This window comes from Drosophila elegans, unplaced genomic scaffold (assembly GCF_018152505.1).
Source record: "Drosophila elegans isolate 14027-0461.03 unplaced genomic scaffold, ASM1815250v1 contig_476, whole genome shotgun sequence".
In the NCBI taxonomy this organism is placed as follows: Eukaryota; Metazoa; Arthropoda; class Insecta; order Diptera; family Drosophilidae; genus Drosophila; species Drosophila elegans.
The window spans coordinates 15492873-15518108 of record NW_024545863.1 but is presented as its reverse complement, the minus strand read 5'-3'; the positions used below and the strand labels follow the sequence as shown (position 1 = coordinate 15518108).

General features: G+C 39.7%; 6 protein-coding genes across 6 annotated transcripts; 5 read left to right on the top strand and 1 right to left on the bottom strand.

The window, feature by feature from the left end:
• The first annotated feature begins 148 nt into the window (after positions 1-148).
• On the top strand, positions 149-2406 carry LOC108135847 (lysosomal acid glucosylceramidase). Its single transcript, XM_017256742.1, has 4 exons — positions 149-271; positions 340-1352; positions 1669-2011; positions 2072-2406. The coding sequence occupies exons 1-4, from the start codon at positions 217-219 to the stop codon at positions 2335-2337; spliced, it is 1677 nt and encodes a 558-aa protein (XP_017112231.1). The 5' UTR covers positions 149-216; the 3' UTR covers positions 2338-2406.
• Positions 2407-3096: 690 nt separating this feature from the next.
• Positions 3097-4873, top strand: LOC108150066 (sulfhydryl oxidase 1). The gene has a single exon (XM_017278033.2). It carries the CDS (start codon positions 3097-3099, stop codon positions 4786-4788), a length of 1692 nt encoding a protein of 563 aa, XP_017133522.1. The 3' UTR covers positions 4789-4873.
• An 805-nt stretch (positions 4874-5678) lies between these two features.
• LOC108135841 (lysosomal acid glucosylceramidase) lies at positions 5679-10981 on the top strand. The gene is made up of 9 exons (XM_017256729.2): positions 5679-5769; positions 5845-5987; positions 6316-6475; positions 6538-6685; positions 6746-7066; positions 7124-7253; positions 7332-7445; positions 8239-8762; positions 9756-10981. The coding sequence occupies exons 1-9, from the start codon at positions 5718-5720 to the stop codon at positions 9853-9855; spliced, it is 1692 nt and encodes a 563-aa protein (XP_017112218.1). The 5' UTR covers positions 5679-5717; the 3' UTR covers positions 9856-10981.
• A 1851-nt stretch (positions 10982-12832) lies between these two features.
• Positions 12833-14956, top strand: LOC108135642 (alpha-tocopherol transfer protein-like). The gene is made up of 3 exons (XM_017256468.2): positions 12833-13129; positions 13571-13943; positions 14575-14956. The coding sequence occupies exons 1-3, from the start codon at positions 12837-12839 to the stop codon at positions 14827-14829; spliced, it is 921 nt and encodes a 306-aa protein (XP_017111957.1). The 5' UTR covers positions 12833-12836; the 3' UTR covers positions 14830-14956.
• A 182-nt stretch (positions 14957-15138) lies between these two features.
• LOC108135632 (alpha-tocopherol transfer protein-like) lies at positions 15139-17209 on the top strand. The gene is made up of 3 exons (XM_017256456.2): positions 15139-15467; positions 15707-16079; positions 16936-17209. Exons 1-3 carry the CDS (start codon positions 15160-15162, stop codon positions 17194-17196), a joined length of 942 nt encoding a protein of 313 aa, XP_017111945.1. The 5' UTR covers positions 15139-15159; the 3' UTR covers positions 17197-17209.
• LOC108135622 (myogenic-determination protein) lies at positions 17210-23788 on the bottom strand. The gene is made up of 5 exons (XM_017256444.2): positions 22681-23788; positions 20813-20935; positions 20667-20741; positions 17613-17691; positions 17210-17538 (listed from the first exon to the last, which is right to left on the bottom strand). The coding sequence occupies exons 1-5, from the start codon at positions 23206-23208 to the stop codon at positions 17345-17347; spliced, it is 999 nt and encodes a 332-aa protein (XP_017111933.1). The 5' UTR covers positions 23209-23788; the 3' UTR covers positions 17210-17344.
• Positions 23789-25236: the final 1448 nt, after the last annotated feature.

Here is a 25236-nt window from a genome sequence, read left to right as displayed (position 1 = left end):
ATGATACTACTGATGCAAATCTCTGCCTAATATTCCCAATAAAGATTACGGCCATGTTGACTTAACCAGTGAACATAATCGCAAAGTGGGCTTATCGGGCAAACTTCCTGCCTTTGGCTTTGCCCCAAGTGGTCAGATAAACGGCTAAGACCTCCAGTTGGAAGTTTAAGTTTTCAGTCGACTGGTGGCGAATCGAGCGAACGGTCAACTAGGAAAATGTTTACCAGCCGAGGAGTCCTTGTGCTGGGCGTGTTGCTGCTATCGGCAATCGGTGAGAGGCCATAAACCTATAAAACCCAAACAGTAAACTGAAAATAGAATTGATATATTTTCTTGCAGGTGGCCGATCCGAATCGTTCCCCTGCAAATTGAGGGACGCGAGCCATGGCAAGGTGTGCGTCTGCACGGCGGACTACTGTGACTATCTGGAGAATCCTGTCCTGACGGACGAGAACGAGTGGTACCTGATCTCCAGCTCCAAACAGGGCTTGCGATTCTCCACAACCAGTGATAAGTTCGGCACAGGGAAGAAAGTCACGGTGCAGGATTACGTGGAGCAGGCTTCAGAGGCGGCGAATGAAACTATAGTGTCCCGGCTGCTCGATGATGTGGTGGCCAGTGCCTTTACTTTGCAGTCCCGCGAGAGCTCCATCACCCGCTCGGTGACCCTGCGATTGGACCGGACGAAAACCCACCAGAAGATGGTTGGCTTCGGGGGCAGCTATACCGGATCCGTGACCTATCTGGTGGATAACTTCAAGAAGTCAGAGCTAGGGGACCACCTCTACAAGTCCTACTACGCGGAGCAGGGATTGGGCTTCAATCTGATGCGCGTACCGATTGGCGGCTGCGACTTCGATCTGGAACCCTGGTCCTACGCCCAGGAGGAGGGCAACACCCTGCTCTCTGACATGGACGAGCTGGACGAGCGCGATGTGGCGCGAATGGGGCAGATCAAGCGCCTCATCGAGGTGTCCGGCGTGAAGAACCTGCTGGTCAAGGGTACCGCTTGGAGTGCCCCGCCCTGGATGAAGACCAACAACAGGTGGACCGGATTCGGACGGCTCAAGAAGCAATACTACCAGATCTGGGCCGATTACCACCTGCGCTGGCTCAAACTGATGAAGGACAATGGCATTCCCATCTGGGCCATTTCCACGGGCAATGAGCCACTGAACGGCATTTTCTTTATGTTTTTCGTAAAGTTCATGAGCATGGGATGGACGCCACAGACGCAGGCCGTATTCCTGAACGATTATCTGGGTCCCGCCATCCGAAACTCCGAGTTCAAGGACATCATCCTTTTTGGCAACGATGACCAACGCTTCACCTTTCCCACCTGGTTTAAAATGGTAAGTTCATCGTTTAATTTCCAAAAAGCACATCTAAACATAACATTTAAGTTAAAAAAATATTTATAAATATTATTTAAATATAACATTGAACTTTAAATAATTTTAAAATATTTCTTAAATTTTAAAAAAAATTATGGGGTCACCTTTGTTACTTTACATTTAAATAAATCATTAAAATGAACTTTGGGTAATAAATTACAAAGGTTTTAAAATTAGAAGCTTGAATAGAAAAGAAACAACCTTAAAATAGGCATGATCAACTTAGCGCCACCAAAATATCAAAGTTCAACTTTCTTATCGCTTATATTTTCAGATGAACCGTACTCGCCCTAACTCGATCGATTATCTAGATGGATTAGCAGTGCACTGGTATTGGGATGAGATTTTCGGCAGCAGCTTTATCGAGCAGACCACCGAGTATGCGCCCGACAAGATTTTGATCGTATCGGAGTCGTGCATCGGGGATAAACCCTGGCAGGCAGCTGCTCCATTGCTGGGAAGTTGGGAGCGGGCTGAAAAGTACGCCCGTGACTATCTGCTCAACCTAAAACTGGGCTTCCACGGCTGGATCGACTGGAACATATGTCTGGACGAGGGGGGCGGACCCAATTATGTGGACAACTATGTGGATGCCCCAGTCATTGTCAATACCACAAGTAGGAAATCCATTATCTCGTTAGTTAAATCCTTAAAAATAATTGAACTCATATCCGCAGCCTTCGAGGAGTTCTACAAGCAGCCCATGTTCTATGCCATGGGCCATTTCTCCAAACTGGTTCCGGAGGGATCCGTTCGTATAGATGCCGTGCCCAGTAACGTCAACCTGGATTCGGTGGCTTTCCAACGGCCGGACAAAAAAATCGCCGCAGTTCTATTCAACAGCGGTCGCGCCGATCTGGACATTACTCTAGTGGACAGTGTACGGGGCGAGTTCGTCGTCAATGTTCCCGCCAAGTCCATTCACACCTTGCTCTACAGCTAAATGTGTTTTTCGTAGTTAACTACAAAAATCAGAACAATTTTAATAAAATAATAATCTTGAACAAAATAACATCTCATTCTTTGACCCTTAAAATAATAACCTTAGACAAAACAACACCTCATTCTTTGACCCCTAATAAAAAATAATATTTGAAGTATTCTTAGAAAATTTTTGCGATAGCAAGCGGAAAATTACACATACAAAAATGATAAGATTTTAAACTTGCTTTGATCAAATTCCGTTTCAATTTGGACTTGGGCGTATCACTTTGAGGTGTTCGAACAGAAAAATTAAACTTTTTAAAATAATAATTTTACAATATTAAAAATTATACTTCTTTTTTGACCTATGAATATCAATTCAATACTTGCAATATTTTTTTCTGTGGTTTTATTTTGTATTTTTTTAAAGTCTACTTTTGGGCACAATTAAAAATATGTGCTCCTTAGATGAAAATGGGAATCCATTAAAATATAAAGAGGAAAACTATTGAGGAAATATGTGTCACTAATTATGGTTTTCCTGACCTTTGCATAATATATTAATTTAATCATTTTCTTTAATATAAAGCCGGACTATTTTCTTAGCAACTTGAGTCTTGACTGTAATATAAGTATTTTAAGTCTGATATCAGCCAATTCTTGCATTTTTCTTGCATCTGTAAAATTGCGATTTTCACACATTTAAGTCAATTTTCTAACTGCAGCAAATCAAATCTAACTATAGATCAATCAGTTGAGTACATAACATTGTCTAGAAATGAATCAATGGCAATATAAGTCAGATTTATCTATTATTCTTTGCCTTCTTTTTTTTTCCTTTGGACTTTTTGCAAAAGAGTTGCTTTATAAGCCGGATGACAATGTTCAGAAACTCGATTTCACAACATTTGAAACTCATCTCAACGAGTCAAAAGCGGCAAAGCTGATTAAATTCTACAACGGATTCTGTGAAGACACCCAAAGATTTATACCCGTGTTCAGAAATCTGTCCCGAAAACTTTACAATTGGATACGCATACTGAAGGTCAATGTTCTCGATTGCTCGCAGGACATGAACCACAGGATCTGTCGTAGTTTCAACATCCACAAAACGCCTACGTTGCGATACTTTCCACCGAATTACACTCGAAGCCGCTATGACCTGGGCATTGAGATCACCAGTCGGAATGCCAATGAAATCGAGTCGGTACTGGCATCACATCTGCAAAAGTTAAAGTACTTTAAAATGTTCGCGCGGGAGGACAATGTGACGTATATATTCCGGGACCACACTTACGTGAAGTACGTGGTTTTGGTCTTCCAGATGTGCATGTCCAATTTCTTTCCGCACTGGGAGACTGGGCATTCCATGGAGGAGAGAATTGCCCACCTGGACGATTGCAATGAGGACAATCCGGTCATTTCGGACATGGGAAGGAACACCCTGCTCGCATTGTTGCGCTATGATGAAGTCGTTGTGCGCGTCTTCGACGATCATAACATATACAACAAGTTTGGCATATCCCCAGTGCCGAATTTGCTGGTAATCGTGAATAGCGCTGGAAATCTTCTGTTCCTCACTCCCGAGATGGACACCAGTGAGGCTTATGTGGCTACCATCGAGCAGTTCCTAAAGTTTATGGACCACAAGCCACAGTCGCCGCTGCAAAAAACGCTGCCCACCAACATCAATGCTGCCCTGCGGACCGATATATTTGAGCAGCTTGAAAACCAACCGCATCGAGTCTTTCGGGCCGATCTGGAACGGGCAATTGACCACATCCTCAACGTGGAACTACCCAAGACACCATTGTTTGTGGGCAAAAAGCTAACTGTCCTGCGTAATTTCCTCAGGCTGCTTAACTACATAAGTCCTCTGCATCCGGAGGCCAAAGAAAAGATCACCAGTCTATACTATTCGATTAGAGTTAAGAGAAAACTTTCAGGAGTCGAGCTGAAAGAATTGATTTGGAAATCCTTTAAGGAATACAAGTTCCGCAGCAAGCTATATATTGGATGCATTGCCTCACGACCTTTTTTGCGCGGCTTCGATTGCTCGCTTTGGACACTATTCCATTATTTCACCGTAGAATCGGGCCACGTTAAAGATGGCTCCGTTTTGTTGGTCTTTACAGGGTATGTACAATTTTTTATGGAGTGCACGGAGTGCCGGAAGAAGTTAAAGGAATTCGAGGTACTTCGACCAATTACTGACTTGGCCAAGAAGGACGCTCAGATACTGTGGCTGTGGGAAGCCCATAATAACATCAACAAACAGTTGGCCGGCGGTTCTACTGAGGATCCGAAATTCCCTAAGATTCAGTTTCCAAGCGAAAAGGATTGCCCCAGATGTCGGGATGACCAGTCCAATTGGCGCATGGATGAAGTGCTGAAGTATCTTAAACACATCTATTGCCATGAGAATCTTAGCTGGTTCGGAATGGCATCCGCATATCCTTACACTTCATAATTTTATTATTTTAATTTTTTTTTTCTATTCTATATTAAATATTTTAGTTTTCCATTTTTGGATTAGTTTATATTATAAAAGCAAAGAAAACGCTGTCATAATTTTGAAGTCTAATTATATAATTTTTTAAAAATTTGAATTCGTTGTTTTTCTACTAGATAAACGATTTTTTTCAAATATTAAAATATCTAAAAACCTACACATAGACAGAATTAAATATTTATTTGCTGAGTATTATTGTTCCCAAAAATTGTTGATCTGTTGGAACGATCAGGATATCATGTCTGATATCATAAAGCTAACCATACGAACAATCGGAAAAGCAATATTTGAAAATTATAAGTTCCCTCTTTTAAAAATTGTTGTAATATTCCTAAAACTAATACTTTAGAATACCACAAAACCCCTTGGGAATAATCTAAAATATATATCCCTATTTTTCGATTGATTTGAATATACTTTAATATATAGTAATGATTTATTATTTCAGAATTAATTTTTTTTTTATAAACCATATCATATAGCTGTCATAGTATCTATGGAAAAATTAATAGAAAAAATAAAAAAAATGAATTTTAACAACCGTTGCAATATAAGCTTCGGTTTGCCTTAGTTGGCTCCCTTTATAATTGATAAATCACCCCCTTTCTGTGGTTCCCACTCCGCCTCTGGGTTTGCATAACTTTTACTTTTGATTGCGTGCGCCGATTTCCAAGTGGGATCGTCTCGACTGCCGACTGTACCTATTTGCCGGTCCGGTCTTTATCAAATCATCAGCTGGGCCCAGGTCAAGTGGCGTTCGAAAACATAAACATCAAGTTGAGCGAAATTCGGTGGCTTGATTATTCCAAAGCAGAGCCACTCTCTTTTTGAGCTCAGTTGTGGACGGGCCTTTGATCGAGTCGCATTGCTGCGGCGGTAGTGCCAAAATGAAGACAATTCGACTTTACTTTCTTTTTGCAGCGATCGTTATCTGTGCAGGTGAGTGAAAGAAACAATAAATTCACACCTACCTGCCGGTAACCGAAATTATACATAAGCATGTATATGTTGCAGGTGCTTCAGAAAATCAGATGCCCTGCGATTTGCGAGAAACAAGCCATGGAAGCGTGTGCGTTTGCAACAGCACCTACTGCGATTACCTCGAACAACCCGAGCTCACTGATAGCTCACAGATTGTGCTGATTAGCTCCAGCAAGGTGAGTCAGCAGGATTACCAGCACTCGCGGCCACAAGAATAGTACTCGGTAGCCTTTATGGCAAATAATAAATCACAAATAGGGAATCACTTATTATTTTAAGAATGGCTATTTTGTAAAAATATAAATAGCTTTTCATGTTTTAATTTTTTTATACACATTACATTTTTATTTCTTAATTATATTTAATTTTCTTTAAAGTATTTATTTTCATAGTTTGGAATAGGAGCATTCAAATCATAACTAAAATCATTCTATTTAGAGATAATTAAAATCTGTGCATCCGTGTTTTTTAAATTATAATAACATGTTATTCACAATTTTTCAGGATGGCTTACGCTTCAAGAAGACAACGGGTGATCTGTCGGATAATAAACCTATAACAGTGGAAGACAAACAGTTTACTGATGAGAACTTCAAGGCAGAGGCGATTGTGGTAGATCAGCACAGAGCCTGGTTGCAGTTGGCCAATATTCCCCAACGCCTGTGTAGCTATACAAATTAAAAGAACTAATTTTTAACAAATCTAAGAGTATTTATAATATTTCAGTTATCAATGCCAGCACTAGAACCGTGCGGATTTCCGTGAAACGAGAGCAACAATATCAGAATGTCAGCGTTTTTGGTGGAGCCTTCACAGGAACAGTGTCCCATTTACTCAAGCAATTGCCAGCAGAGCTGCAGGATCATGTTTATAAGTGGGATTATAATGTAAAATATCGAGGAGAGTGTATAATTACAAGTCATTGCTGTTACAGATCCTATTTCCATCAAGATGGCATTGCGTACAACACCGTTCGAATGTCCATTGGTGGTTCTGACTTCGATTTGGAACCCTGGGCCTATAATGAGTGGCCTCGCAATGATCCGAAATTAAGTAACTTCACAGCCCTCGATCCAAGGGATCTGCAGAAAATCGAGCAGCTAAAAAGGCTAAAGACCGTGTGTCAACTGGACGAACTGAAGATCATGGGCGCCGCCTGGAGTGCCCCACGTTGGATGAAGACCAACGATCGCTGGACAGGATTCGGGCAGCTGAAAACTGAATACTACCAAACCTGGGCTCTCTACCACCTCAAGTGAGCAAATGGTATGCCATGCTGTTGCCATTTATGAGGATGCTTGATGCTTTGCAGATTTCTCGAACTCATGCGGTCTAAAAATATGCCGATTTGGGCCATATCCACCGGCAATGAGCCGCTAAACGGCGTCATCGGCTTCTTCTTTGTGCACTTCATGAGCATGGGCTGGACGCCCTGGCAGCAGGTAAGAGCCATTGCAACTTGGCCAATGGCCATCGATCACGATTCTGGCTATTAAGCATGTCGGCATTTTTTCGGCCAGGCTATTTGGCTGAGCGACAATCTGGGACCGACCATCAGGAACTCGGAGCAGAGCAAGGTGCTCATCTTCGGCAATGACGACCAGCGCTACACGTATCCCTCGTGGTTCAGAAAGGTATGTAAAGTTCATAAATTATCATTATAGAAATCCGGTATAAATATAACCAAATATTTTACAAATGGTAATTATTGTATCCAAACAAATTTTGTATTCAGTTGATTACCATTTTGTATTCATTTTGGTAGAATTTAAGTGTTTTTTGTACACTTTTAAACATTTTTATCTTTGGCAGTTTATTTTGTTTTTCACATTACAATTATTATAATTTGTAAAGGCTGAGAAGGTTATTAATTTAAATTTTTAATTTACTTTAAAACTTCTGAATAATTTAAGTCTTATTAATAACTGAAAAAATATAAAATGTATATAATTAAATTCAATTAATACTATAAACCTATGACTATTTTAGTCAGGTTCCAATCGCGCCATTAGTTACACCAAAATACCTTAAATTTAAAACGTTTTTTTCTATATTGTTGTTATCGAGTAGGTGTGCACTATTGCAAAAATATGGTCCAATGTACTCCCAGCTCTTATTAAAAATCGCAAAGTCTTACAAATAAATGGACTCCCAGGACTTTTTAGATATCGCCAAATCTAAAATTAAATGTCAATTTATGACCGCACTTCCTCCAAAAATAGAGCTGATTTTTTTTTATACGCAATCAATTTGGTGTCCAAAAAAAAAGGCATTTTCAAATGAAAGCCAATTAAAAGTATGCGAGTAATGGGCGTTAAGTCTTAGATTTTGCAATTTTAAAAACAGTTTTGTGATTTTTTTTAAACAGAGCGCACCCTTGTAAAGAAAATTACTAATAAAAATTTTTGAACAAATACAAACTTTAAGATGCGCTCCTCCCGCAACAATTCGCTGTCCTATTTGGATGGCCTGTCCGTCCACTGGTACTGGGACGAGTTGATTGGGCCGCAGCTCATCGATCAGGCGCACACGGAAATGCCAAACAAGATGCTGTTGAACACGGAGTCCTGTTTGGGGGACAAGCCCTGGCAGACCCATGGACCGGAGCTGGGCAGTTGGCAGCGGGGCGAGAGCTATATGAGGGCTTACACACAGGACCTGCAGCACAACTTCAACGGCTGGCTGGACTGGAACCTAGTGCTGGACGAACGGGGCGGCCCCAACTACGTGAATAACTTCGTGGACGCTCCGGTCATCGTGAATGCCACCAGTCGTAGTGAGCTGTATAAACAGCCCCTCTTCTATGCCATAGGGCACTTCTCCAAGTTCCTACCGCCCCAATCGGTGCGCATCGAGACGCGAATCGAGGACCAAAGCAATTCCTTCACCCAACTGAGTGTTGTGGGCTTCCAGCGACCCGACGGCACTCTGGCGTTGATCATCTACAATGGGTAAGTGCAGGGGGGAAATAACATAACTACTAATAATAATAATACGAAAAATATTGGTACAATTTTGTTAGTTACAAAGTTAGAGATAAATTTCTTTAGTAAAACTTTGGTTTTATTATGAAAATAAGAAGGAAATTTCTTTAAGTTTTGCTGCATAAAAAGCATTTATGCTTAAAATCAAAATAATAATTTTATAGTGTTGGTAAACTATTGAGTTACATTACCTTATGTTTAAAACCAAGTTTCAGGAGTATTTATATATACAAAAATTCGACCTTTTAAGACATGTTCTTTTCAAACTAAATTCAAGAAGTAAGATTTAAAGCTCTTTCTCTAAAATGCATTTAGCATTTAATTTCTTGTGGAAATTAAATAATAAGGCAAATTTATATTCTTATAGTTTAAACGTAAGTCGTAGACAGATTTATAAATTAATGAAACTAAAAGTCTTGGGTCTTCAAGAAGAGTATTTTCTTACATACCCGATCGATATTTTATGCGCGTGACAACAAAATAATAATTTTATAGAATTGGTAAATTATTGAATAACATTACCTAGTATCAAAAAAAATCTTAAGAAATCAAAAAGTTAATATACAAAACTTTGACCTTTAAAGTCAAGATCTTTTGAAACTAAATTCAAGAACCAAAAATAAAAACGCATTTAGCATTTAATTTCTTGTGGAAATCAATAATGACACTGTTTACAAGTCTCTAAATTAAATTACATTTAAAGTTCAAGCAAATGTAGACAAATTTAAAAATTTATGAATCAAATAACTTTGGGTCTGCGAGAAGAGTAATTTCCTACATACCCGAGCGATTTCTCCAAGTGCCTTATGCGCATCTATTTCGGGTTGCAACTGCGACGGTGCCGCTTAAGTGCGTCAACTTAATTGCCGACAACGTTGCGATTCACTTTTATGAATGCCTCTAATGGAGGCCCTGCACTCTAGTCTAGATCTCTAAGTCCCTGCTCTTGTAATCTTGCAGCCAGAACCTGCCGGTGGATGTGGCCCTCGCCGATAGCCAACGTGGAGCGATCAACCTTCGCCTGCCGCCGCGTTCCTGGCACACGGTCCTCTACATGTGAGCCATGGACTTCCCGTTCTCGTTCCCGTTCCCGGAACCCAACTATTTAGTAATTTAAACTAGGCTAGGAGTGAGGCAAAGAGTCCAGCTGCCGCTGCCGCTGCCCAGAGGACCAATTGAGGCTCAAGTGACAAGAGTGCTGGCACGGAAGCCAATAAATTGCCCTCAACAGGATGAGCAGGATAATGGGTGTAGATTTGTGTGTGTGTGTGTAAGGATGTAACGCGGAGATAGCGGAAATTTGTTTAAGCGGCTCAATTTGCCGTAACGCGTCTGTTTACAATGAAATTTCATTTGCCGTTTAATTTTGTTGTTCGAGGGGTCGGGCTACGGCAAAGTACAAACGTCGTGCATGTTCTATACTATATGAGAACATAGCTCGGATCAAGTTGAGTGACAACTGGCAGTCGAGCGACAACGACGGCCAACCGACAAAAATGCCTCTTGCTCGAATATTATCTTTGGGCTAGCGCTGGCGGGGTCTGGTCTATTTGTTCAATATGCTCTATAAATATGATTGTCAATTGAGCGCCAAGCAAATGCATTTTCCCCATTTCCCCGCTTTTCCGCTTTTCCCGCTCTCCCTCGCACTTGGCGCACAAAATGGGGCGTTTTATGTAAGTCTATAAATTAAAACATGAAACGTTTATAAACCCATATGACTGTTGGTTGTGGCAGCGTCATCTGCAGCGATGCGATTCCATTTCGTTTTATATTTTATATACAAATTTTGTTATATTCGTACTTTAACTATTTAATAATGCTTTTGCTCGTTTTTCTCACAACATAAATAATACATCAAATTTAGAAATATATTTTTTGACTTTGAAAAATTTGTAGGTTTTTTAAACAAGATTTCAAACACATTCTAAAAAATCTTAAATATTTTAAAATACATTTAGATAATGATGGGGTTAAATAAGTAAATATATGTTAATGTAAATGTTAATTAATTTACAATTAATCCAAACATGAAATAGAAAAATATAATAAAGAACAAAGGGCGTTGCTTGTTTTAAACTCGCAACAAGTACTTTTTCAATATAAAGTGGGATTAGTTTCAAAACAGTTAAGAAAGATTTTTCCAAGTAAATGTAAGTGCACATAAAAACAGAACTTTAAAGTATAACGTTTTAGGTACAAAATAAAGGTAAAAACATTTTAAAAAGTACAAGAAAAAAGTACAAGAAAACATTTTGTTTAAAATTAAGTGTTTTACTTATTAATACTTTTACCAGTTTTCACTGTGTACTTTAAAGCAACACTTTGTAATAGAGTGCTGCAGATTGATTGAGCCGTCAGTAAGCCACTCTTGAAGGCATAATTTCCCTACCCTTTATTGTTAAGATTCAGCCGTGCCATTCCTTTGGCATCCATCAGTTGCGCCGAGTGCAGCATATGCATTCCAAGGGTTTGCGAGCATATCTGAAGTGCTTACAACAAAATACACTTATCAGCAATGAGCGTGTCAATTACATACTCCCATTCCCATCCCCGACCTCATCCCTTTTCCCCCAGAAAGTGCCAGTGCATCGGGCAATGTGTCGAGTGCGATGGTGCACTGCGGCGAGCTGTTAATGAGCCTCATTATTAATATGGCAACGATATGTTTGTGTCATGAGCAATGAGCTGCCTGCGAAGGGAATTTACACGCGCTGCCCTGTCAGCAGCAAGATCAAAGTGGCAGTCCTCATCCCGATGCTCCATGGCCATAATGTGTTATGAGTTATTTGGCGGAGTGGGAGTACCGGCGGTGGCAAGATGATCCGCTTCCTGGGATCCCACATCGCACATCGTACAGTCCACAGCTCACAGCCAAGATCGCCAGTTTGCCAGATCTCTGGCTTGTCAGCAGCTGACAGCGCCATGTCACAGCAATTTGCCCGGCCGTAGGTGTTCCATGTCAACTTCAACAGCGCATCGCCACCTTCCCGAGATGTCGGTGTATAATGCCCTCTGACAGGCACTCAAATCGGATGCTCACAACGAACTGGATACTATTTAGCGTTAGATTTATTTCGGGCATTAAACGCAGATCGCATTTCAGCAGAGAGTACTCGTACACTGACGGAAAAAGGGGAAGAAAAAACTGAAGAAATACAAAAAAATATAATGTAATATCTCTAAATTCAAAATCTTAAAGTTATCAAAATTATAGAAAACGTTAAAAATTAGATTTAAAACCTTTAAAAAACCGTGGCCGTATAGGACCTAAATTTTATGCGATTTGCAAAATTTTTTATGTTAAAATATACTTTTTTCAAGCTTATAAATTGTATAATTGTTACAATATTTATTAAATTTATATATTATTTTTATGAATTTGAAACATTTTACCATATTAATATATTTAGAAATATGTTGTATACATTTTGTATGAATTGAAATATTTTACCATATTAAAATATTTAGAAATGTGGATCCCAAAGTAATAAAAATGACTCTTGTTTAGAAGTAAGTATTCTAATTTCTATGATTTAACAAAATAAGCAAAAACCTTTGGCTTAAATAAATGTATTCTAATTTTTATGAACTAACAAAATAAGCAAAAACCTTTGCCTAAAGTATATGTCTGATTTTAAAAATGATTTTTTTTCTATATTTTGGAAGAACAATAAATTAAATCCCAGTGTATCCACTTCTTAAATGTGCTCGAGAAGGGCACTTAAGAGATCTCTTTAGACAGGCGCCGGATATGCGCTATTGTTCCCATATATATTACAAGTCCACCTAGTTGCCTCCTGCTACCAATATCCCAATTCGAGTTCCCGAACTGGAGAAAAGTGCAAGTTACAAATGCGTGTAGATACCGACCGTGAAGCGGCTGTATTTCCCCAATACGATTTGTTGGGGCGATAAGATTAGATTAGGCGTCAACCCACCATCAGATGGAAGGGGGCGGGGGCGGGTGGGTAAATAGGCAAATTAGATATATCACCGATGGGGCCAAATGCCATCAAACACCGTAGAGCCGTTACCAAAATGCGACGTCCGCTCTCGCCGACACTGGCCAAATTGGCCGAGCAGGAGGTGAACGAGACGCCCGACCGCATTCAGCAGGACATCATTATCCTGCGCGTCTGGATTCGCCAGCAGCCGCATCTGCGTGCCCGCACCGATGTGGACTTCCTGATCGCCTTCCTGAGACGCTGCCGGTACAGTTTGGAGGAGACCAAGCGCCGGATCGACCGCTACTTCACCCACTACAACCTCTTCCCGGAGATCATGAACAATCGCTGTGTGACGCAACGGCTTCTGGACATCAATCGCATGGGGTGAGCTAAACTTATGCACTCGACAATAACAAAATCAATCTGAATTTTATAATTATTTTGTTCGAAATTTATTTATTATTTAAAGAACAATGCTCTTCTTAATCAAATTCCATTTCAAATTGTAAAAACTCAATGTTAATCAATTTTTATATGTAACAAAGTCCTAGTGCTAAAAGCTAAGCATAACTTATTATTAAGGTACTAGTCACAGTGTTAAAACAGAGGAATAAATTACATATTCAAAATTACCAATCTAACAATAAAAGATTAAAAATTCCAATTTGAAGTTATATTTAATTTATTTTATTTTAATTTTATTAACAAGAGAAGTCATAAAAATCAATCATATTTATTTTATTGATTTCCTTTCCTTGTCGTTTGTTAAGTGATTGGTTTTGTGAGTGAAGATTGATTAGCTCTGAACATAATTGCAATTTTCAGAGTATGTCTATATCCGGATATGCCCAAGGGAGATAGTCGTTCAGCCATTTTCATAGCCCGTTTTGGCCACTTCGATCCCAATCTGTACATGCTGCGCGAAATCTATCACTTTTCCTCGATGGCCATGGAGGTGATAGCTCTGGAGAATGACCATGCCTCCCTGGCGGGCATCTGTGAAATCATCGACCTCGAAGGCCTCAACTCGGACAAGATGCGGCGATTCGACAGGGTTCTATTCCGGCGGTGGTGGAACTGGCTGTACAACTGCAGTCCGCTGAAGGTCAAGGAGATGTACATTATCAACATGCCCAAGGATATTCAGGGCACCGTCATGTTTCTCTACAACGTGCTCAGCATGCAGGTTAACTATCCGGTGTGTAAATGGTTTTTTTTTTATTTGAAAATCATTAAATCATTACTTTAGGTAATTTAAGAAGTTGTAACCCATTCTTCATTTTAAAATTGCCGGTTTACTACTAGATTATTTTCGTTTAAAAAATGGTTTTATAATTTTTAGAATTGCAAATTGATTAAGCAGCTTTGTTTAATGCCCTAAGTATTCAATTAGAATTATTGTATTTTGTTGATGTCAATATTTACATTTAGTATATAAATTTAAAAAAAATTCTATCCCATGCTAATCTTTCTGGCTTACTATTAGATTGTTTTCATTTTAAAAATGTGTTTATAATTCTTATATTTAAAAATTATCTTTAGTTAATGTCCTTAGTACTCATTAAGAAATATATAATTTTATTGGTTTTTAGTATTTTTAATATAAGGCAAACTAAATAATTATGTAAATAAGAATATACAACATTTAGGTATAACAATTTCATTTGGAATATATTCCAATATATATATATAAGTATATAAATAAGTAAAATGTTTTTTATTGGTTTCGTTCAGATTTGTCAAAGTTCAAGTGTATAAAAAAGTTTATCTTGTTTGTTCTGCATTTAATAATAACCATTTAATATTTCCTTGTCAACTTGTCGTTTCAGATACGCGTGCTGAAGAACAGCGAGGAACTGATCGAGCACATTGGTAAGGACTCACTGCCCGAGGAGTACGGGGGCACCAATGGCCATTTGGGCGAGTGCGTGGCCTACATGGAGGACCTGTTGAACAGCTATCGCGGGTACTTCGAGCAGGACGTCAACTACGGGACCATCGAGGAGCTGCGTCCCGGCGAGATAGCCACCTATGAGGCCGAGTTCGGGGCCAGCGGCTCCTTCCGCCGCCTCAACTGGGACTGATTCGGACCAGAAAAAAATTCAACCGGAAGCAGGAAGTCTGCCCCCCACCCTCTCCCCCCAATGCAAATCCATATGAACATTCCAAGCACTGCTGTAGTCGATCAATTAAAGATAACGCCCACCCATATCACTATATCTATGCACTCGTGTATCTGTATGTATTCGCCCGCTCTGACGGGCTTCGGGTTGCCGTTCCAGCTAGTTTTACAAGGTGTTGTCCCGATTAGATAGCGCCACTAACACCAAAGTCACCAAAAGCCACCAGCACATCGACCACGGCGGTGCCTCCATTGCTTTTGGCATTCAGTTAGCATTCAGACGGGCGCCGGAATGGCGACGACCAGCAAGCTGAGACCTCTTGATCCCCAGCTGGCCGCTCTGGCCAAGAGCGAGTGCAACGAGGAGCAGGCAAAGCGCGCCGAGATTGTGGCCACCATCCAGACGTGGATCGGCAAGTCGCCACACCTCAAGGCCCCCACCGATGAGCAGCTAATCCTGGCCTTCCTGCGGCGCTGCCGTTTCAGCCAGGAGGAGACCAAGCGACGCATCGACAACTACTACTCCCTGCGCAGTGTGTTCCCCGAGGTCCTGGGATCGCGGCAGGTGGATGAGGCGCTGCTCACCCAGCTGCAAAGAGGGTGGGTTGAGGGTCAACGCCAATGAGGAAACTACTCATTCACTCAAAATCAAACTTTCTAATCAGTAGTGCCTGAAATAATGAACATCTTTATCGTGCTAATGGCACAAATAATTTATTCACTCACTATCTATGGATATTACTTGCTGGAAATTAATTTCGTACTGGCCGTATAAATATAACAAATATGACTAAACATTTCAAAAATATAATCAAGACTCACCTTTTAATGATCTCCAGGATCCATGTGATACCCACTCGACCTGTGAGTCCCCAGGGACCGAGGGTTATCATCTCGCAGTTCCGGAACGTCGATGTCAAGAAGTCGAATCCCCGCGAGGCCTTCAAACTGGTCTTCATCATGCTGGAACTTCTGGCCCGGGAGTGCGATAATGCTTCGATTTCCGGACTCGTCTGGGTGGTGGATGCCCGGGACGTGACCATGGAGCAGATGCTGCAATACGATCCCTTCCTGCTGAAGAAGGCGTTCGCCTTGGTGGATCAGTGCATTCCCCTGCGATTTGTGGAGATTCACATGATCAATATGCGAAAGGAAGGGCAGACCATTTTCAACTTTGTAACAAAGTTTTTACCCTCCAAACTACCTTTTAAGGTGAGTCATTATATGGAATTATATGTCTAATTTCTTTGAGATTTATTTACACACCAAAACAGACTGAGAGAAACTAAATTTAAACTTATAAATTAATATTGTGTTAAACGCTTACAGAATAGTAGGCGAAATTTATTATGCTAATAACCTAAGAAAGCTTTAGAAATATAATTAGTGATTGAATTACTACCTCTCTAATATTATATTATATAAAAGTTATATATATTTTTGTAGAATCCAAATTTAGTAAAAGAGCTGATTTCATTCAGCCTTTGTTTAAGAATTTTAATTTTTTATAGGTGCGCTTGTGTCAGCAGTCATTATTAGGGCAATATATTAAGGAAGAATAAATAATTAAACATAGATTTGGCAGCGTTATACAAAGTATTTAATATAAACTTCATATATTGACATCTCCCATTCATGATCAAAATGCGAAAAAAACGACAGACTATTTGTAACTGTGTAACAAAGGTTTTACCCTCCAAGCCACCATTTAAAATGAGTCATTTTACGTTCAAAAAATATTGAGAGAATTTAAATTAAAATATCTTAAATAATTTGGAATTTTAAGTTTTTATAACGGTAGGATATAAGTTATAAGTTAATAAAGTTGGAAAGCTTTAGAGCTATTAAAATATATTATTTGATTGAATTACAAACTCCCAAAATCCAAATAATTTATAAATAAATTTAGCAAATGATTTCATTTATACATTTAATTTGACAAACAAGATACCTTTACCTATTGGCCACCAATATTAAGGAAAAATGAATAATTTAACATATGTTTTTCCAGCATTATCCAAAGTACTTAATATGAAGTTTATGTATTTACCTCTACCATCCACTTTAGTTCGTGGTGCACAAAAGGTCGGAGGATTTGTACCAGCACCTGCCCAGAGATGCGATGACCATCGAGTATGGAGGGACCAATGGCTACCAGGCGGAGGCCGTGGACTACTGGCGCCAGAAGCTGCTGGACAACAGGGAATACCTGGCCAAGGACGCCCAGTACGGGACCAATGAGAAGCTCCGCGTCGGACTGTCCAGTGCCTGGGCCAATGGCGAACTGGACGGGATGAGCGGCTCCTTTCGCAAACTCGATCTGGACTAAGTGAAAGACTCTGTTCGCTATTTGAATTACCATTTAATTAAGAGCTAGGGCTATACAAATAATTTAAGGCCTATCTGGGTCACTGGGTATCTCGTGTATCCGCTTAAAAAGTATCTTTACAATTGCCTAAGGTTTCAGCCACTCAATGCTAAGTGCTGCATTTCCGCTTGAAGTTTGCATGCAGCGATGTGGATGGCGGTACTTCGGATGTGGGCGGCGTCTTGGAATCTGCAGGTAAGGGCGTGGCCTTGCTTTGAATGGGACTCGTGGTGCTCTTGTTGATGCTCTGGACTATTAGGTTGAGACAGTCCAAGCTCGAACCATTGGCATTGCCTTCAAAGTCTGGTGATGTTGATTTTGTATATATATATATATATGTTATTTAGGGGATAACCAATAAGGTTTGACCTTCTTACCTGTAAACTGACCATACTTCTCCATGTGCTTGTTGTAGAAACTGAGTTTATCTTCCAGATAAGCCCCGGCATACGAGCTCTGAAAATAAGAACATATCGTAAGAAATAAACTTTTATTTGGCCTCGAGCGAAATTGGGGGGAAGCAATAAATTAGAGAAAAGTGTCGCGAGGCGAAATGACAACGTCAAAAGTGCTCCGGGCCTGTCAACTTGGCCAACAAGTGCCATACAGAATGCAGTCTAATGATGAGATTAGGCCAAAATTTATGCAAGTAAAGATTCCACAGGCCAATTAAAATGCATTGAACCGCATGCTGCATTGTCTGCGCCCGTTTTTGTGGGGCATTGTGAAGTCCACACACTGCACACTTATTAGCAATTAAATTAATTTGATGCTATATTTTTTGCTGCGCATACGCAGACGACAAGGCATCCGGAGACGGAGATGCGCTCGGGATTTCATTAGAAAAATTCGCTTTAACGCCGATGCTAAGCAAATTATAATTGCCACTTCTGGGTGGGTTTCCCCTATACATATATGTATCTATACCAACGCCGTCATTTCGTCTGCAAGGATCGGCAAAAAGCAGGGCATCCCATAGTGTTTGTCTATATTTAGCGGACAACAAACAATGTAAGGAGCAGCAACAGCAGCAGAACAACAGAATTCAACCCGAGCGAACTGAACTAAACTGAACGAGAACAGACGAACTCACACTGCACTTTTATAAAGCGATTTATCATTTTCCAAGCGTTTAGTGACAGCCTGCGCTCGATATGCGACAACTCACACACAGATACACCGAGAGAAAAATGCCCTCAAAGAAGGTAAATACGCTCATTTAATTGCCAAGGTAATATTTTACGCCCAATAGTTTTGAAATTAATTGATTCTTGTTGAAAACAAAAAATGGTTTTTGAAAAACATGTATACCTAATTTATTTCTTTCTATTCTAAATTTTGTGTTGTGTACTTGTTTGTATGTCTATATGGAATTTCGGTGTATTTCATTTTTCCGAGCAGCTCGGGCATATATCATGTGTTGTATCTGAATGAAATGCCACTTATCACTTGGGCATTCCGTTTTTTTTTTCGAGTTGCGTAAAGATTTTAAGCCGCTTTTTGGCGCGCTCCTCTTAGAAGTTCTCCACCGATCTTCGAGCATGTAACGGATACGCGGCATTATACGATTTGTTTTTCCCCAAGCTGCATGAAATATGCTTTTAATATACCAAACCCACTTTGGAAATATTGCCATGTTTTTACGAGTGCTGCGGTCACTCGTAAAATCCCATAATCCCTTTGAGAAAAAAAACTATTGGCAGAAAAAATAAGTGCTTGCTAGAAATTCAAATTTAATCAAAATGTGAATTGTTTTGTGGGCTGGAAATTAAAATCATAATTTATAACATTATGGTTTGGCCTAAACGCTTTCCAAGAAACTCAAAACCCAAAAAGCGATAATTATTAACTGCTTTAAATTCCGGGGAAATAGTAAAATAATGTTTAAGCTGTTAGGTCAGTCCAAGATAGCAATGCCAGATTTGTTTGTATTTTGCAGTGAACGTAATAAACTTAATTGTAGGAAAACCCATCGAGCACTGACTCACTGCCAGATAAACGTTTATCAATGGATAGTGTGCACCTACGTTAGCCACATCTTTCAGTGAGTCATTTGCACCCAAAAGTTCTATCTTGACCCTTAAAGGATTATGAATCCAATTACGTAGAAATTTGACTGATAGACGACATGGCATTTTGAATTCGTCCACATCTGGAGTACTGCAATCTATTGGCGGCGATAAGGAAATTTATATACATATATATAGATATTTAACTTGGAAACAGTTCAAAAGGAAATCTTCTACTTAAATCGCGGAGATTTATAAATATAAATACATAGGCTCCAAGTGAATGGATGGATTGCCAGGGTCTGGGATGCATTTGAATGTCTGCACGTTTGGCGCGTTGCCAGTTTTTAATCAAACTATGGCCGCACATTAATATCTGCCAAAGGGGTTGGGGTGCAGTCAACATACAAATATGCTAAGTTTTATGGTAAATTAACAAATTTGTACATTAAAAATGTGAAAAACTTATACAAACTGCATGGAAATTACTCAACGCCGGCCAACCCGAAACGAAAAGGGGGGCGATGGCAAAAACTGTTTGCATAATTGTTGACAATTTGTTGGCCTGTCATTTGGGAGTGTATGCCCCACTTTCCCGGCACCACCCCCCTCCGCGCCCCACTTAAGCCATGTCTTGCAACACCTTTCGAAGCAGAACACCCCGAGATCATGTCATGTTTTTCCTGTGCAATTTGTCAACTGCCACATCGGTTTTTGTTCCCCGAAACTATTACGAAACAGTAAAGCGATCCGCTGCAATCCCCCAAACATGGGGATGCTGTTTCTCGATTCTCCCGATTCTTCCGATTCTCGATTCCCGGCCAAACGAAGTTGTTGTAATTAATTTACAACACGATTTCCATTTTCATTTCATAGCCCATGGGCTGGCTTATAACAGGAAAATTTATTTATTGCCTTTCACTAAATGCAGAGACAACGACCCTTTCCCTGCCACCGTAAATTCTCTGGCTATTTGTCCGCCACATTTTTTGTTCACGTTTTTCGGGAAAACACTTTTCCGGGGGCCCAGGGCCCAGATGGAGCCAAACTCTCCTCTGATCATAACTCATAATATTCCCGGTAATCGGATGAATCTGGGAAGGATGGCGAAGCTCGAAGCTTATTAAGTTGCCCGTCAGCGAGCGCATAAATTTCGGTCAGTAGATACAACAGATATCGGTTGGGGATATACTATGTATATACATATATAGTGGGGGATATGGGGGATCCGTATAGTCTATTTTCATGTTCGGCACTGCGAGATCGGCCAGTCCCTGAGATTTTGATGAATGTGCGCGTCGCCCAAAGAAAAATGGACGAAAGCGTTGCTCATGCATGACAATTTTACGAGAAAATAATTGCGGAACGTGTTTCCCCACGATGCTGGGCTTAATATTAATTAGCGTTCGGCGGTAAACTTACCAGATAATCGGACTGGCAGCTTTTGCCGCTTAGACTGGGCGCCAGGTTGTCGCCATCGTGTGTAGGATTGGATTCCTATAATCCCGACAAGGAAGCAAAAATTTAATGATTTTTTCTAAACTTTTAAAACAAAATTTAGGACGTACCTGCAGCAAGTCCTCCAGGCTCTCGATATATTCGATGGCATTGCGCAAGATCTCGACTTTGGGCAGCCGCTGGTTGGGATTGGACGATGTGCGTCGCTTGAGGATCTCAAAGGCCTCGTTAACCTAGAATGCATGAAAAAGAATAATCAATTAATGGCCATCGTTGAAATCATGGAAATCCATTAGGCGCGCAATAAAAACACACAGCCCCATGCTGTTGTTGTCCCCTTTAAGTGGCTATTTAATAAAACATATTTTAAATTAAATAGAGCATAAAATTTTCAACAATTAAAACGTTCGCCCGTCGTCTGTCTCTTTATGACAGCTCCATTCCCCCTTTCGGTTTCCCTACGCAAATGTCTCTATGTGTGGCTATAAATACGTGTGGTTCATCCAAAAACTTTTACGATTGTCGAACTCATAAATGCCGCTGTTTAACTCTTGGTCTTGGCAAATCTTTATGTTGTACGCTTGTTGGGTGGTTTCCCTTTCTGCGTTTTATGTCAGTGGATCCTCCCCCCGGTGGGGCAGCCCATCCAGGGCAAGTGGCGATGTGTTAATTTGTGGGGTGCCAGTGGTCCTAATGACATTGCAACAAAGTTGCACTCCTTCAACGCTTCAAGGGTATTTCCAGCATTACAATAGTCTATTTTCAGATTCGACAAAGGATGGACTACAAAGATCAAGACCAAAGATGGTAAAGAACAGAAAAAGTAAGCATATATTGCATTCACTAATTTTTTAGTTCGCTGAGTAACGAACAAAGAACACACGTAAAATGGATTTTTTTTATACGCTTAAACATCGCTTTTAGCTTGAATATAAGTTGAATAACTTGAAAAATTTTACTATTTTACTTTCCAATACAATAATTCTGTTTTTCTGTTTACAGAATTATATTCTGAATAATATGAAAATAGCTTAAAAATTGTTTAATAATTGTATCTTTTTTTTAACACAGCTAAATATTTAAATTTTTATTTCTCTTCTCTTTTGTAATTCTTTTCAGGATCTCCTAAGTTAAAATTTCAAACATTTCGGCTTGTGTTTGCAGCTTAACAATTCTAATTTAGAATGTATCAATTTAACAATTTTAAGTAAAGTTGTAGAAGAAATTAATTTTAAAAACTTTGCTCTGTTTTTGCAAAGGGAAATTTCAAATTCTTTTTAAGTGAGTTAAAATCCTTTTTAAGTGAGTTAAAAATCATTCTGTTTGAGAAAAATCAAAGAATTCCGCTTAATTTGCTATCTTTTTATCGCTTAAAAGTGCATAGCTTAGACTTAGACTTAGATTTTACAAATGAAATAGTTTATATTCCGATTTAAATAAAATTAAGAGCATAATTCCATTGCCATTGCATACAAAAGAAAAAAAGTGAAAAATAGAGAAGCTAAACATTTTTTTTTATTTATTATTTATAGTATATCTATATGATATATTCTATGTGATATAATAGCCTTATTTTAACCTAATTTCGAAGAAGTAAAATAAAAATTTGTAATTCAGCAGTGGGTATAATTTTTTGTCTATAACATATGATTAGTTCCGACTTATATACAATCTGCAACAAAAAGACAACTTTTGGGAAATTTTAATGCAGATGGCCTTAAAACTAAGAGATTGAGAAACGGGCAGACGGACGGACATACGGACAATGGTGCTTATAAGAATTTATATACATAACATACAACAAATCGTTATTGAAACATTATTTAAGCGTAAATTCATAAAATTAAAAATAAAATCAAACTTTGTCATAGCGTTGTTAATGCTAAAGCCTGGTAGCTAACTCAAAATAGTTCGTTACCGCCCAGGGCGGATTCCTTAAGTTTTTAAATTAACAAGGAGTAGTGCAATGGACCCAAACCTTTCTCAGTCGCCGGCGTTCACGCATGGTGGCCGCCTTCCGTCGGTCCACGGTGACGCTCTTCTTCTTGCACGCCTTGCAGGCCCACGTTAGACAGGGTCGCGAGGATTGGGCGGAGGAGCAGACGAGGGGCGCCAGGACGTGCTCCTCTGAGCTGAGACTGCTGTTCTCGTCATCGTAGTCGGTGGTGTAGATGGGCGAAGGCGTCATTGTCATGCCCAGCTGCTTGTCCATCTCCGCCGGATGGTTTCCGTGGCTGTAGTTGCAGGAGGATCCCGATCCAGTGGCCGAGATGGAAGTGGAGCCAATGTTTCCCGAACCGGCATCCCCGACGGCATTGAAGCGGCTGAAGAAATTCTGCAGCGTCTGGTGGGGATTCTGGCTGGGAAGGGCGGCCGATTGCTGGTGCTGGCTATAGTTGTTGTATCCATAGCCAGGATTAGATTGCTGGCCATAGCCGTTGTTGTACTCCTGCTTGATGCCGTGAACCGCGGGCAATTCACTACTACCACTATTGTACTTGGTCATTTTGGCCCACTACACTTCAATTTTATAATATATTCTGTTTCCAAAAGTTATGTGGAGTGCTTTTATAATTTATTTATTTTATATTTAAGATTTTTGATTTATTTTTAGTTCTTTTGTTTTAACTTATTTTATTAACTTGTTGGGAAATATTAAACTTTTCTTTTAATTTTTTCGTAAAAAATTTATATATAATTTATAATTGTCCACTTAAGATTGCAACCAAGTTTGATGTTGTTTTTCAGTTAAGTTTTATGAATGTTATGTTATGTTTGATTCACTGTTTTATGTTTTCTAACACAGGATTGAATTGTTACTTTCAAATGTCGTTTACATAAGTGCACTTTTCAAACCCGAATTTCTCTGTCTAAAAAAATGTTACTCGTAACTCGAGGTTTAAGAGACAGCTTTTTATTTTTTTTTATTAATTTGTAATGAGTTCGATATTATTTTTTTAGTATGATTAAAAAATTTGAGATATCTTTTTCCACTTCAATGTGTAACTCCCGATTCACGCCGATTTGCGAGCCGCAGAGAGTACGTACCGCCTTCCGCCGCAATCGCAACACATTTGGTGACAATATCCAAGAACGGATCTCGGGGATCTCGATGATCTCGTTGATTTTGGGGACCCCAGATGTGCTCGCCATCCGCTCGGAGCGCGGATGCTGCTGCGTTTTGAGTGGCTAACGGGCGGTGCTCTCGAGTGGTTCCTATTTTTAGACGCGCCCCGCCATTAGACGACATTGGCGGTTGTCCAAGGCAGAAGGACGCTGATGCAGGCCACGCCTTCCATATTTTGGGTGAGTTTTCACGGATTTTCTGCTCAATGAATTGCGTGTTTGTGAAAGGCTTATTTCGCTTATAGAGAAACCAAATAAATTCGATTCTACCTGGCCAGCGATTAGTGCGGGGCATAAATTAACTGTAGGAAAGCCGCCAAACAATTCGTTAATGTGACACTTTTAGTGGAAAGTCTACCCACCCACCCCCCAGTTTACTCGATGGCACCCACTTTTCCATTGACAATATGCCTGCCAAGTAGAACCGAATTGAGCAAAAAAATAAAATAAGAGAGACCGAAATAAAAATAGTCAAAAAGTTGTGTTTATTTATCGCTGCTCAGGCACAATATATATCTTTGGAAATCACCTTTAAATCTTCCCCAGCGATATTGTAAATCTTTTGTCTTAGGCCCGCGGTTTGCTCGAGCATTTCCCATTTTAATTTTTCCACTTTTTCCGCCCCACCTTTCCATTTTATTTTATTTCCTCGCTTTTGTTTTCTCGCAGTACTTTGATGGATGTTTTGTTTTGATTCGGTCTGATGGTATTTTGGTGGCAAAGCCTATTTGTTGTGCCACACGATAATCCCAATTGTAAATCTAATCATTATCGCCTGTCGTCCCTTTCTTAATAGTAGTAGTAGTAATTGAAGTTTCATGTGGGTTACAGTAGCCATTTTCCATTTCGAGAACACAAATACAGTTGAGCAACGCTAGATTTCTATTGCATTAGAATTTATTTCTAAGAACAATCACATTTAATGGCAATTATTTTTCAGGATATAGATATGATTTTTAAAGTTATCAAAATCAGTTCGAGCCCATCTTGGATTATTAAATCGACTTAAATCAAAGAAAACCAAATCCTTTAAAGCTTTTTGAAGTTGTAATTCTTTCTTGATAAGTTGATTAATATGAGAGATGTTATTATTTATGCCTCCAATTTCTGTGGTATCCAGGGCCAGCCCTTTAGTCCACACGGGATCAGTCTGTAGGAGTCAAAACCAGCAAGGTGTACTACCTTACGATCGCCGGAGACGCTGCATCATTGGGACACAATGTCATTCCTCTGGTCCATGTTTTTCATAGACGATAGCCTTTTCCACCTCGATGTAACAATAATACGAAACTCTTTGCTATATAGCGTAGCAAGTAATTTAAACTTTATACGAATTAGAGTAAAAAGTTGTAAAGTAAAAACAAAAACAGGGCTGATAGTGTGCTTAAATTTTCGCCTTAAAAAGTAA